General features: G+C 36.9%; 1 protein-coding gene across 2 annotated transcripts in view; it reads left to right on the top strand.

Annotated features, from left to right (window-relative positions):
- The window catches only part of LOC134220768 (phosphatidylinositol transfer protein alpha isoform), a 74,356-nt gene extending 72,316 nt beyond the window's left edge, over positions 1 to 2,040 (top strand). For both annotated transcript variants that reach the window (XM_062699873.1, XM_062699872.1), the window contains exon 8: positions 538 to 2,040. In XM_062699873.1, coding sequence (XP_062555857.1) covers positions 538 to 676 — 139 coding nt within the window. In that variant the 3' untranslated portion in view covers positions 677 to 2,040. The remainder of the gene's footprint in view (positions 1 to 537) is intronic.
- The last annotated feature ends 10,615 nt before the right edge of the window (positions 2,041 to 12,655 follow it).

The following is a 12,655-nucleotide window of genomic DNA, read 5'->3' as shown; positions in this document are numbered from 1 at the left end:
CTGGGGTCGTGGGATCAAAGCCCACCGAAGAGGTGGTTACCCTCCAATACCTTTTCCGAACTAAATCTATCACATGTTGTGCATATGCATAATCGAGTTTCAGACATAGTAATACTTGGTTATGAGTTATGACGAGAAGAATGAGAAGTGGAATACGATTCGATAGGATATTCGACTAGATGCTGATGTCATATTAGAAACTTAGAGTCAGTACTCGCCTCTAGAAAACACGCGACGTCATATGCTTTTGGGTTGGTGGAAGGTGATCTAGGCTCACAGTGTTAAATTTTCAAAATACACTACTAGTTGCTTTCTACGCGGATAGATTTTTCCAATTTCTAGGTTTCTTTATTACTACGAGTTTCTATTTTTGTGGAATTATTCGTCGGGTGAATTCAATTTTTTGATAAATCCAAAGGCCAAGAATAACCAAAAACAAACCGCGTAACAAGTGGCCCAAGTGTAGTTTAAAAAGTATAACAACGATACTTATTTTCTTTCATTATCATATAATATCAATATCTTATCGTTTTGTAGACAAGTATTCTGCTGGATGGACAGCTGGCACGGGCTTACAATGGAGGACATCCGTGAGCTGGAGGACAAGACCAAAGAGGAGCTGGACAAACAGCGTCACCTTGGCGAAGTGCGCGGAATGCGCGCCGAAACGGACTAAGCCATTGTTTGCATATTTCTGGAGGGAGTCATATTGGAAAAAATGGTACTGGTTACTTGGCATAAAAAAGGGGGAGAGGAAATTGGATACCGGATATTATAATCGACAGTTTGACAGTTGTCTTGGAGATTACAAAATAATAAAAAAATCCCATTGCGGATGACTTGTAAGCGGAAAACAACAGTAATTATACAATGAATGAAACAAATACAACCGTAGCTACAGAGGTACACATATGCTGGTTTAGTCTTACCTACCGCAGGTATACTACAGATAGGCAAGCAGGAATCCACTTAGACACACAACACAGCAACACAATAACTGACAAATAGAACACACGAAAAAAGCAACTAATTAGGCATCGTTATAGAAGACGTGGGTGACTTGTAGAACAGAGACAAAAGAAGTTATATTTAAGATAAACGTAAAAAGAGCACGTAGCGTATAGTGGAGATGGATGCAACAGTTTCAATAGACAAAACATATTTGAATCCTGCTGGTGATGAAGCAAAACAACAAAAGAAAAACAGAAAACACCTATACATAAATAGAATATAAAAGTCTTAGCAATGAAGGATCCAGTCTATTCCTTTTTATATGCTAAAGGGAAGCACTGAAATGAGAATGAAAAAACAATCCAAGCTGGATTTAGTCAAATTTGTTTTAAAATCGCAAATAATTGAATACACTCGCGCCCATGATTACGTTCCCTGGTATTGTTTTTATTTTATCAAATACATACATACAGTCAAACACACACTCCCATAAGTTTTGATTAGTTCGATTATTGTTTTTTTTAAACGGAGAAATCATATATTTAACAAACTTCTATAGAATTACAGAGACAGGACCCGAAATGTTCGGCAGCACGGCATGCGTGAGTAAAGCAAGAAATTAACCTAAGCTAAGTACACGGCAATGATAAGCTAGTGCGTATGTTTGCGATGAGCTATTTGTATAAGTAGTCCTCAATCGTGTGATAAAGGTTCCATCGGCTGGGATGCGTGCGCGCGCGTGCGTGTTTTAGATTCAGTTCTCTTTAATAGTAGGGCAAAGTTAACTAAGCTATCAACAAATTCTTTCCATTAACATTACTTACTGACCCAAAGGAGACGAGGCGAAGCAACCGCAGCAGGAACGACAGAAACGAATCCCTCCTAGTTTTGCTTCTACAAAAACATTATTACTGGCAGGATTCGTTTCTTGGTAGAGGTTACTGTCTGTTTCTGTTTTGTATGATATGTTCGTTCCCGGACAGAAGATCAGAGAAGCAAAAACAAAACATACTGTTCTAGAAGTTAGATTCTGTTCCAATGAACTTGGCAAATGTTATTGAATTAAAATTGGAATTTGAGGAAAATGTTTTTATTGTGTTTTATTGTACGTTTCGATTCATATCCATTTGGTTCCTTTTAGTTGTGCTACACGGCATTACAACAATCTGATTTTATCTATCAAACACATACACTAAGGTATTTTTCGCACGAAAAATATTCGTATTTCATATTCTTATTTACATCAATTGTTCGTTGACTCGGTTGACTCAACTTGTTAACATGGTTAAAATTTCCATGGCATGTCTTGTAATGCTGATGGCGCCGGTGGGGGTTGAGTGATAAGCGTGCCTACTTCTCACCTCAGTGGGGGCCTGGGTTTCAATTCCAGTCGGCGTCGTTGGCATTTTCCAAGACGAAGAATGTCTGGTCTCACCTTACCATGGCTTGATGGGTACGATATGGCAGGGCCCAGGTAGAGTCGTCTTCCTTTCGTCGGCGGTTGTCTTCGGGAAGAAAAAGGGCGACGGAAAATAAAAGCAATAATAAAACTGTCTTGCAAAGCTATTTTTGATACATACACCCCTATTCTTGTTTACGGACGAACGAAACTTTCGAACGAATGCAGTTCGTTCGAATCATTTCCCCATTTGATTTTGCTGGCGTAAACGAGAATGCGCATCAACTTTCGTTCGAAAGCGCGTTCGTACGTAAACAAGAATAAGGGTGATAATCTTATCAGTGGCGTAGCCACGGGGGGGTTTGGACATAACCCCCCCCCCATAGACAACATTTTTAGAAGAAATTTTTTTTTCGAACCTTCTCGAACTAAAAAAATGTTCAGAAAACCCGCCTCAGACCAACTTTCTGGCTACGCCACTGAATCTTATTTATAAGAAGTTGCCGTTTTGCCAAACGGTGGTGTTTGAATCGATTGAATCATTAGTAATTCTCGCTGAGACCGAGCCACTATTTGGACGAGGTTCTCTGTTAGTTATACACAAAATCACTTTCATGCACCCTTTCGATTTTTGTCAATTCTTGGCTCACCAAAACTCCAACATTTCTCAACCGATCTTAGAGATCAGCATATCGTTGGAAAAAATGTCATACTCCATCAATTGATATCTGGCTTCTGAAAAAAAGTCCTCGGAAAATCACAAAAATGAATGCCAATGACATTTTACAACACTGTTCTAAACACAAAGTGTGGAACATGAAAGCAAGTTTGAAAAATGTCATGACATTAATGCCATTTGGCACATGTTTGACATAGTTATAGGATCCTATACGCGTTAAGCTATCAGCACAGATAAACAGACGTAACTCTTCGTATAAATTGTTCGAATGATTATCGTCATTCGTTTTACAGAAAATACTACTGCCATCTATTATCAGAATCGCGAGAAGCGCAGTCGACCATGATTGATTCCCATTTGACGTTTGCACCTAACGCATACTTCTATATGAATCACCATCATCATCGTCATCGATGCAGAAAACATTCAGCAGCATGTACACTAATTTAATGTCAAAGCGATTAAACGCTAGCGCCTCTCTTGGCACAATCGCGTAGCACAGATGTATTTTAAATCAACCGTTAAACACGTGAGCGATGTTGAAATGAGAAGTGTTACGTCTGTTTGTCTGTGCTATCAGTACACTGTTTTTCATAATGACAAATATTTGTCAAGTTAGCCTGATATCCATGTCGAATTCTAGTCAGTTTGATAGATGTCCGGATAAACTTGACAAATATTTGTCATTAGGACAAACAGTGGACTGCGGGCATTACTTTTGCATAAAAAAAAAGAAAAATTGCAAATAAAATTTGAATAAGGTTATCCGCAAATTTGTCCCATGACACTGAAATGACATTTCTCAAAACTGGATCGAGATATGAAACACAGATGCTCTGGGTTTGGTAACCTTGGTAACCGCGTGGAGTATCGAATGGTTAGGGTGACCATCCCAAGCAATATTTTAAGTTTTATAACGCTCTTGAAGACCATAATTTACTCTCCAAGAGTGTTTTAAAACCAGCATAAAATCACAATTTTACTAGGGATATGGTATCCTAGAGGAGGACTTGTCCTCCTTTTTCATTAAAAATCAGATGTTCTCCTTTTGCGCTAAAATGTCCCCCTTTTTGGATATTTTGAAAAAAAAAAAACGGTTGAATTTTTTACCTTTTCTGTAGAAATTTTAGTTTGATAAACAATACAACAGAGATCCCTTCGCAAATTAATGGTTGCACACTTTTGCGTTTTTTGGTTTCTAATATGAAATATTTTCCGCTGGCTCCTTCCCCTCTATTATTAACTGTATAATAAAATGATATTGATTGTATTTATCACAAAGAACCATGGCTCCGTAAAGTGTTATACACGCCTGAGCCTACCAAATAAACGAACTTGGAAAAAAAAATGAAATATTTTCTTTAAATTTTCGAAAATCAATGTAAATGTCGAAAGTTAAATGCGTGAATACAGGAACACATGTGTCGAAGGTTACAGAAGAATAGGAATTGTAAAATATGAATTAAGAAAAATGCCAATGGTTTTCAAAATTTTCTACAAGTAAATACCCAACCCATCGAATTGCCTTTGGAGCATGTCGTACGGCTCGTTTCTTGAATATGCGAGGCAAAGAGTAGCCTTGTCATGTCTAGAATGGAATAGAAATCTGAACTTTTGGTATTGGTTGCAGTATGTGAACCTGTATTTACTATGTTTTGGGCATAGGGCAGAATCGAATGCGATTTGCTTTTCTTGTTAAATTTTTGTGGAATTTCGCTGAAAATGCCATTCTGCTGAAATTCAATGTTTTTTTCTCTGTTGATTTTAAAATCAGATGAAGCTAAAATCTTACCATTACAAGTAAGGTGCTTGTAGTTTATAATTGAAAAATGCTTATCATAGACTATAATGACATTTGGAACTATTCCATCTGGAGATGTAATGGTTATAAAGTAGAAGATGATGTCGTATTTTACAGCCAGAATTCGTGTACGAGGTGGAGGCATTATAGGCACTTCCTCAATTTGACTTCATGCAAAGTGTACGTATATGGCCTCTACTTTGTGCACTTATTCGATCTCTTGTTTGCTGTGTTGACTCGACTTACAAAAACTTCTTCCAATAAATTTTAATGTGCAAAACTGTAACAAATATAATATTCTTAATCATATTAAAATCTAAAAATCGATCGATTTTTTTATGTCTTTCTTTTTAACCAAATGTCCTCCTTTTTCGCTACGATTCGGGTGAATTGTCCTCCTTTGGAAAAATTTCATATGGTCAGCCTACGAATGGTATTCAATCGCATTATGTTTTCGCCATGCTAGTCCGTTGTCTATAGTGTGGTGCTTCCTTCAAAGAGCGAAATACCTTTGAAATAGACATCTTTGCTTTTATTTTGTACACATAATAGCAATATAATAATTTTTGTAGAATATTAAATGTCCAAAACAATGGTACTTCATTTCGATCACATCACAGTCAACTCTCAATGAGGCGATAAAACAACAAATCATTGAAATATCTAGGTGAGGAACATAAAGTCCTATGCAGTTGTTCGAAGGGCCCATCATAGTAGCCTTTAGAAAAAACTCAAAGGTGCAGCCCAAACGGGTTGTACGCAAAGGTGACGTTGAACTACGTAGCTGTATGTAATGTACAGGTTTTCGACTTTTCTGTGCGATGAGACCAAAGCAAGCGTTTTTCAAGCCCACTGTGAATCAGCTTTCGTTGTTTATCCTGAGATTGAGTGAACATTACGAGCCCTGATGATGTATATAATTTTCAAACCAACATTTGAATTAAGAGTAAATAAGAGTAAGAATTGTTCGATAATTGTATCTCGATTGGAATCATTAGTAAATACTACTATTGAACTTATTTTCATACATAACACCAAAACACAATGCCAAACACCCGATTGAACTTCATTGTTGACAATAAATTGGTATTAGTTTATTTGTTTATTTGTTAAAATTTTTCATCTGACCCAAAGTCTTAATGAATGATATAATATTAAATTACAATTACTACAATACTAAATTAACACTGAATTGTACAGCTAGTTAGGTTTACATTAAAATGATAATTTCTTGGATTATATTGTGTTAATTGTCAAACCATTCCAAAATTTGAAAAGTTATCGTCGATGACAACTCGCCTACTTTCACACATGAGAAGTTATCAAATGATATTTCCAATAATTGTCGTATGAGAATGGATCAGCACAACCCTGGCTAATAGTGGCCGCTACAACCATTACCGACGCAAACTGGAGCAGAGACTAAACACTCCCACTAAGTCAGTTTAAGACCCCGGTAGCTTATTACAGTAAAGCCCATCGTAAAAGCTGGACTGTCAACGGCGTTTGGTGGTCATCCTATGGAGGAGGTCAGAATAGACACGACAATGCAGTTTGAAAGCTTATTAATAATAATTATTATTCCTGCACGCAAGTTGCGTCGGACTTTGCGTTTACTGCGGCAGACACCTAGGAATCAGCAAAACCGAGCTGAAGAAAGCTTCCAAAAACGCACCCTCTGCAGCAGCGAAGAAGATTCCGAGCCCCTGTACAGTAGGGTGCCAATGGAATGTATGGGAAAAAAATGTCATTGAATTAAAAAAAAACAACATTGCTACCAAGTTTCATTACCTCAAAATATGACCCAATGCAAAATTTGAGCGAGCTCAATCAGACATGATTTAGGGGTGCCTAAAATTCATCAAAGCTTTGAAATTTTTACCCATGAAAATGCAAAAAGTGTAAACCGAAGAACAAGTTGGAGTCCTTTGGCATCAAAAGCTTGTACAATCCCATTGAATTCCACCACTTAATTGTACTTGACTCGATTCGAGTTTCAAATTTCAAAACTTTGATGGGTTTTAGGCACCCCTAAATCATGTCCGATTGAGCTAAAGCTTTGCAAAGGGGGATATTTTTGGCTACGAAAACGTTTTTGTATCGTTTGGTGTTAAGATTCGATGAAAAAAATTGTCCCAAAAATGTTCTAAGAGAAAAAACCTATTTTTTCCCAAAAAAAAAAATTGAAGTAACATCAGATCTCGACGTTTCATGCATTTTTAAGTAATTTGGCATCAAAAACAAAATTCGATTTTCGACTTTTCCTTTGGTCTCCCTTGGTAAAATTTTCATGAGAAAAATTTCAAAACTTTGATGAATTTTAGGCACCACCTTGTCCGATTGAGCTCAAATTTAGCATGGGGTCATATTTTGGGGTGATGAAACTTGTGAGCAATGTCGTTTTTTAAAATTCGAAAATGTCATTTTCATTGGCACCCTACTCTACAGGCAGGCCCCCAAGCTTTTGAGAGAATACGCGCGTGTAAGTTAGCAGAAACGAACTGCACCAGCTAAAAGCCTTGTAAGTTGCATTAATATGACCTCTATACTGGCTTGAGGTCTCCAGTTATCCTTGCGAACAAAGGCGCAGAATCCGGAGATGGCGAGATCGATTCTTGATCCGATCTAGGGTGTTTTCGGGTGGGCAACATTCTCGACACACAGGGCATAGTGTATCCATTGACTTTGCTACACAAGATACATACTAACGCAAAGGCGGGCATAGAAAGCTTTCAATTAATATTGCGGATCTTTTTAAAAAAAATCATTTTGCGCAATGTTCTTCCGCAGCTGATAAAGTTCTACCGCAAGCCTGAAAATCTTCAATACACTGAAACAAAAATTTATTATTTGGCGTTGTCATCGAAGAATGCCATGCCAAACAGCAGAGAAAAAGTATGATTGTATGTGTAAAGTATGCAATTGTTTGAAAATTGAACCGGAAAGAGGAAAGTTTTCTCTGGAACAGCAATAACTAAAGAAATGCTCCTAGATTACTAAGTTGAAAAGCAGCCCAAGCTCCAGTTGAAATGTAGTGCTATGGAGGAAGAAGCTTACGATGCACTTACGAGATTAACTGATTCAACTGTTAACCTTTTAGCAAGTTTTCAATACTAAATATTATACATAAATATTGTAACACACTGGAGTTGGTTTTTACGCGGTTGATAAGGGGCACGTAAAAAAAACAGCGGAAAAAACCGCGTAAATCCCAAAATATGTCTGAATGAACCGCGGAAATCCCGAAATTCGTGTAAAAAAATTGCATAGAAACCGATGCCTGTAAAAATAACCGCGTAAAAAATGACTTCAGTGTACATCGGGTATGGAGCGTTGACTCCTTCCTTGATCGAAAATCCATCGTGAAACGACTGAGATATTAACGATCAAAGTCTATCATATTTTCGTGACGTTTTTCGATTTTTTGCAATTGTAAAGTGTACCCCAATATAGAAAAGACAGACGTAGTTCTACGTCAAAAATATGGCGTAATTGGTTTCCATGAGAACATCGATTCATGGAAGGTTCTTTGTATTACAAACCCTTAGGGGTTTTCGACAGAGATATAAAGTCAATAGTGAGGTGTCGAGGTGAAAAAGTAGTAAAGTAAAAAGAATGCAAAACTAGCCTAGTTGTCAGCGAAGAAAAATAAAAATCCTAATTAAACCACCTAGTAGTGGTACTGCCTTTCTCGAATTTAGTCAAGACACCAACCTTTTTTGTTTGGTTCACCATTTTCTTTATAACTTTTGAACGCAATGACTGATCGCTATCAAATTCAATAGCTTTACCACCTTTACCATAACTATAACACGAAGGGTCTAAGAGTCTTCTATAAAAAGTTTGCTATCGAAGTGAAATGATAGCCTTTTGGTACAATTTTGTTGTGCACTCTTTCGGGCATAGGACGTTTTCAAAAATCAAAAATATTATCCAGTATTCGGTCAATTTGAACAGAGTATAAAGTAATTTTAGTAAAATATCGTTTTGCCTTTCTCGTACAACAAAGTTGTACCGAAAGGCTATCATTTCACTCCGAAAACGAACTTTTTATAGAAGCTTCGGAGACCCATAGTGGTATATACCATTCGACTCAGCTCAACGAGCTGAACAAATGTCTGTCTGTCCGTGTGTATGTATGTGTGTATGTGTGTGTGTATGTGTGTGCACAAAAGCTAAGAAAAACATTAGACAACTTTTCATATAGTAATCCATAACCGATTTCCTGGCAACATTCGTTTCATTCGACAGGGAGCAAAGGCTAGTTGATCACTATTGAATTTTTAAACTATCGACCGTTGCGTTTAAATGTTATAAAGAAAATGGTACATCGAACCATATCCACCATATAAGGTTGGTATCTTGGCTAAATGCGAGAAAAGCAGTATCACTATTCGGTGAATTAAGTTGAGTTTTTTAATAATGCCCTCACTTACATTCTTGTTTATAGACGACTGATGCTTTTGATCGAATCCAATTCATTTGAATCATTCCCCCATATGATAATGCGCACCAATTTTTATTCGAAAAAGCAATACTATGGGTCTAAATCGGCAACATAACAGTATACGCGCAATTTTTCATGACAGGAATGAAATGATTAACTTTCAAAGTTTTACCGAACTGTTCAGCTGCTGAATGTTTTGTAAAAGCATCGTCGATTTCTAATATTAGAATGTGTTGTATCTAATGTAATATATTGAAAACAGTTAAAACACGAGTGGGAAATGATGACTTCAGGTTGAGTATCACTGTCCAGAATTTCAGAATCCAAACACTGGTCGATCATGTTGTACCTCACGTTTTTGAGGGCATAAATCTCAACACTGAAACTACGGGCAAATGTTTATTTTTAGGGTTATAATTTATTTAATCATAGTACGATGTTGAAGATAAATCTGGTATAATGGAGTAGTGTAAACATTGTGTGAAAAAACCTTAGTGTAATTTAAAACATAAATTCATCTGCCTCACATGTTCTGCTTCTGTTTGAGTAATAATTCATTTCGGTTATACTTTGGGATAAATCAGCGATAGAAACCGAACAAATTACAATATACCACAACGTTCAGCGAAAACAAAGCAAAGATTTACAAATATATCTATGTAAATACTATTTACACGCAACCTAGTTCAAAACAAGAAAACTTATAGAACCAATCAAATAATCGCAAAATGGCAAAAGTTCTCAGTGTTCAAAAATCCGGTGAGGGGAACACATTGTTCCATAACTCTGAGAAATTACCACTTAAAATACATTCAATAATCCGAAATCTATTTGTTCTTGGTCATACTGCTGCGTGTAACATCATTAGAATAAACTATAGCTGTGTATTTTCGAGAAAAAAAAACTACAGATTGTTTTACGAACTTGTCAGCCATATACCGTAAAGGGCGAGATAGTACACTACCGAACAAAAAATGTTACAACCGTTAGCTTATATGTTTTGATCAAATCCAAATTGAGACAATATAGGATCAAAATCGAAAATGTGTTTTTTCTAAATATTTAATTTTTTCAACGCTATTCATTAATAATCCTAAATTTTCTCCGGCTAATGTATCCTAATGTGTTAGATAATTTTGTGTCAGCGTGTGTGTCTTGGAACAAATTTTAGAAGGGCGCTCAATGTAAAGCTTTGAACTTTTATTTAATTTATTTGTCAAATGTTATGTAAATTGCATTATAGACTTCCATTCTCGGAGCAAACTTTAAAAGGGAACTCATACTTTTTCTTTTCAATTAGGTAGCTCAAACTTTCTCAAAGTTGCTCATGACTTGCTAGGTTGACAGCAACGTTCCATTGAAGACGGCGTCTTCCCAGTCTTGATGTCTAAACTCTCTGATATGGGCTCCAAATAAATGAGTCAAATGCGATAATCGATCAAACTAGTGAGCAATACAGAGCTTTCAGGAAAAAAGGTCCCGGATTCCATCGGCGATCCTAAATATGAACCCCAACATCCGACTAGTGCGATTTGAAGGTAAAGCTGTATCTAGTATGATACCAAGATCCCGTACTGTATCAACACGCTGAAGTGAAAGCTCGTTAATTGTGTAATTGAAACGAATTGGGGTTTGCTTTCGATGATAACTGATCGGATTGTATTTTTGGAAGCTCAGCGTAAGGAAGTTTCTACTACATCATTCACTGAAATCGTTGACGAACTGTCGTAGCAGCAAGCAATCGCTAAGGTATCTGATTACAGCAAATATCTAGACACCCCCTTGCTCATCCCATTGGTACCCCCGAGCAGTATGTGAAATATTGAAATATTCAAAGTTTGCGGTTTTCCAGATTCGAACTGAACCAATTTACCAAATCTTAAAAGACGCCTACACCCAACCGGCGGTTGTTAGATTTTCCAACAATTCTGTATAAGAATCTACCAAAACCTGTATAAGAACTGGGCATATGCGAAATTGCTAGATTCTTATACAAATATTGTATAAGAATCTAACAATTTTGTAAGCTTTTCTTACATTTTTTGTATAAAAATCTAACAATTTCGTATATGCCCAGATCTTATACAGGTTTTGGTAGATTCATATACAGAATTGTTAGAAAATCTAACAACCGCCGGTTGGGTGTAGCTTTTCCAGTTTTGCAAGCAATATACCATGATCAACTCGATCAAAAGTAGCTTTTAAATCTGTATGTATAAAGGATACATATGGAACGAGATAAGATGAGATCGATCTTTTAGGGTAGAATCTATGCTGATCAGGTGATATATACGATTTACATGCAGCAAACAGTGTCATTCAGAATTATTTAAAAAAAAAATGCGCAGGTACATGAAGATGTTATTCCTCTATAGTCTTGCTTGTCGCCTTTTTATATACGGAACATGAAAGAAATTTTGCAACGTTTAGGATATGTACTTTGACACAGAAGTTGGTTGAAAAGCTATGACAGCGGCATAATTAGCTCAGCAGAACATTTCTTCAAAATACACGGCGGGATACAATCAGGACCTCCAGTGTTAGAATATTTTAACTTATTGGTAAAGGCAATTAGGTCATTAGGCCGAATGGGAAGCAAAAAGTGGGAAATGGGAAGTCAGTTCTTCCTTTTTCCTTCGCTCTTCTTTCCTCTTTCTTACTTTTAACTTTATCTTTTCCTACTTCAAATATTTTTATTCATTTTTATCCCTTTCAGGTATCAGGTATCAGAACGTCGGCTCCAGGGGCACGTTCACCTCAATTTGGGAGATTTGTGCCATCGCCTTCACAGCCTTTTTCATCACACACCTGACGGAAAAGGAAGTGAACAAAAGGAAAGGAATGTGGATGGGAGAACAAAGGGAATGTTTGGAAAAGGGCCCTTGAAGAGGGCATACAACGCATTAGCGTACAAGAGCTTATAGCTCCTTACCACAACGGGTTATGAACAACAAAATACTCTGAAGGTTCAGGTTTCTGAAGTCAATTTCACTAAGTAAGTGTTTACCAAATATTTGGAAGCGCAATTGTGCATAGACTGGGCAGTTACATATTAGATGATAAGAAGTTCCATAATCGGATTCACAACTATCACAAACAGATGATTCAACGCGTTGAATATTTGCCATGTGATAGTTCAGTCGGCAGTGACCTGTCAAGGCCTTGACTAAGACACTGCAATTCTGTTTAGACAGATTAGCTAAATAGCTTGCTACTACCGGAGATGACTCCCGGATGTACAATTTTGTTTGATGACAAGAATCCAGACTACTCCAATGCCATTTGTGCTGAGTGACAGCCCAAGAGTTGATCAAAAGCTTCACCCAACACTTGGATATTGGAATAGCTGGCTCAGGACCAATAAAGTCATGCGATGCT

The sequence above is a fragment of the Armigeres subalbatus genome, chromosome 3 (assembly GCF_024139115.2).
Source record: "Armigeres subalbatus isolate Guangzhou_Male chromosome 3, GZ_Asu_2, whole genome shotgun sequence".
Taxonomy (NCBI): Eukaryota; Metazoa; Arthropoda; class Insecta; order Diptera; family Culicidae; genus Armigeres; species Armigeres subalbatus.
This window is presented reverse-complemented; position numbering and strand designations above follow the sequence as displayed.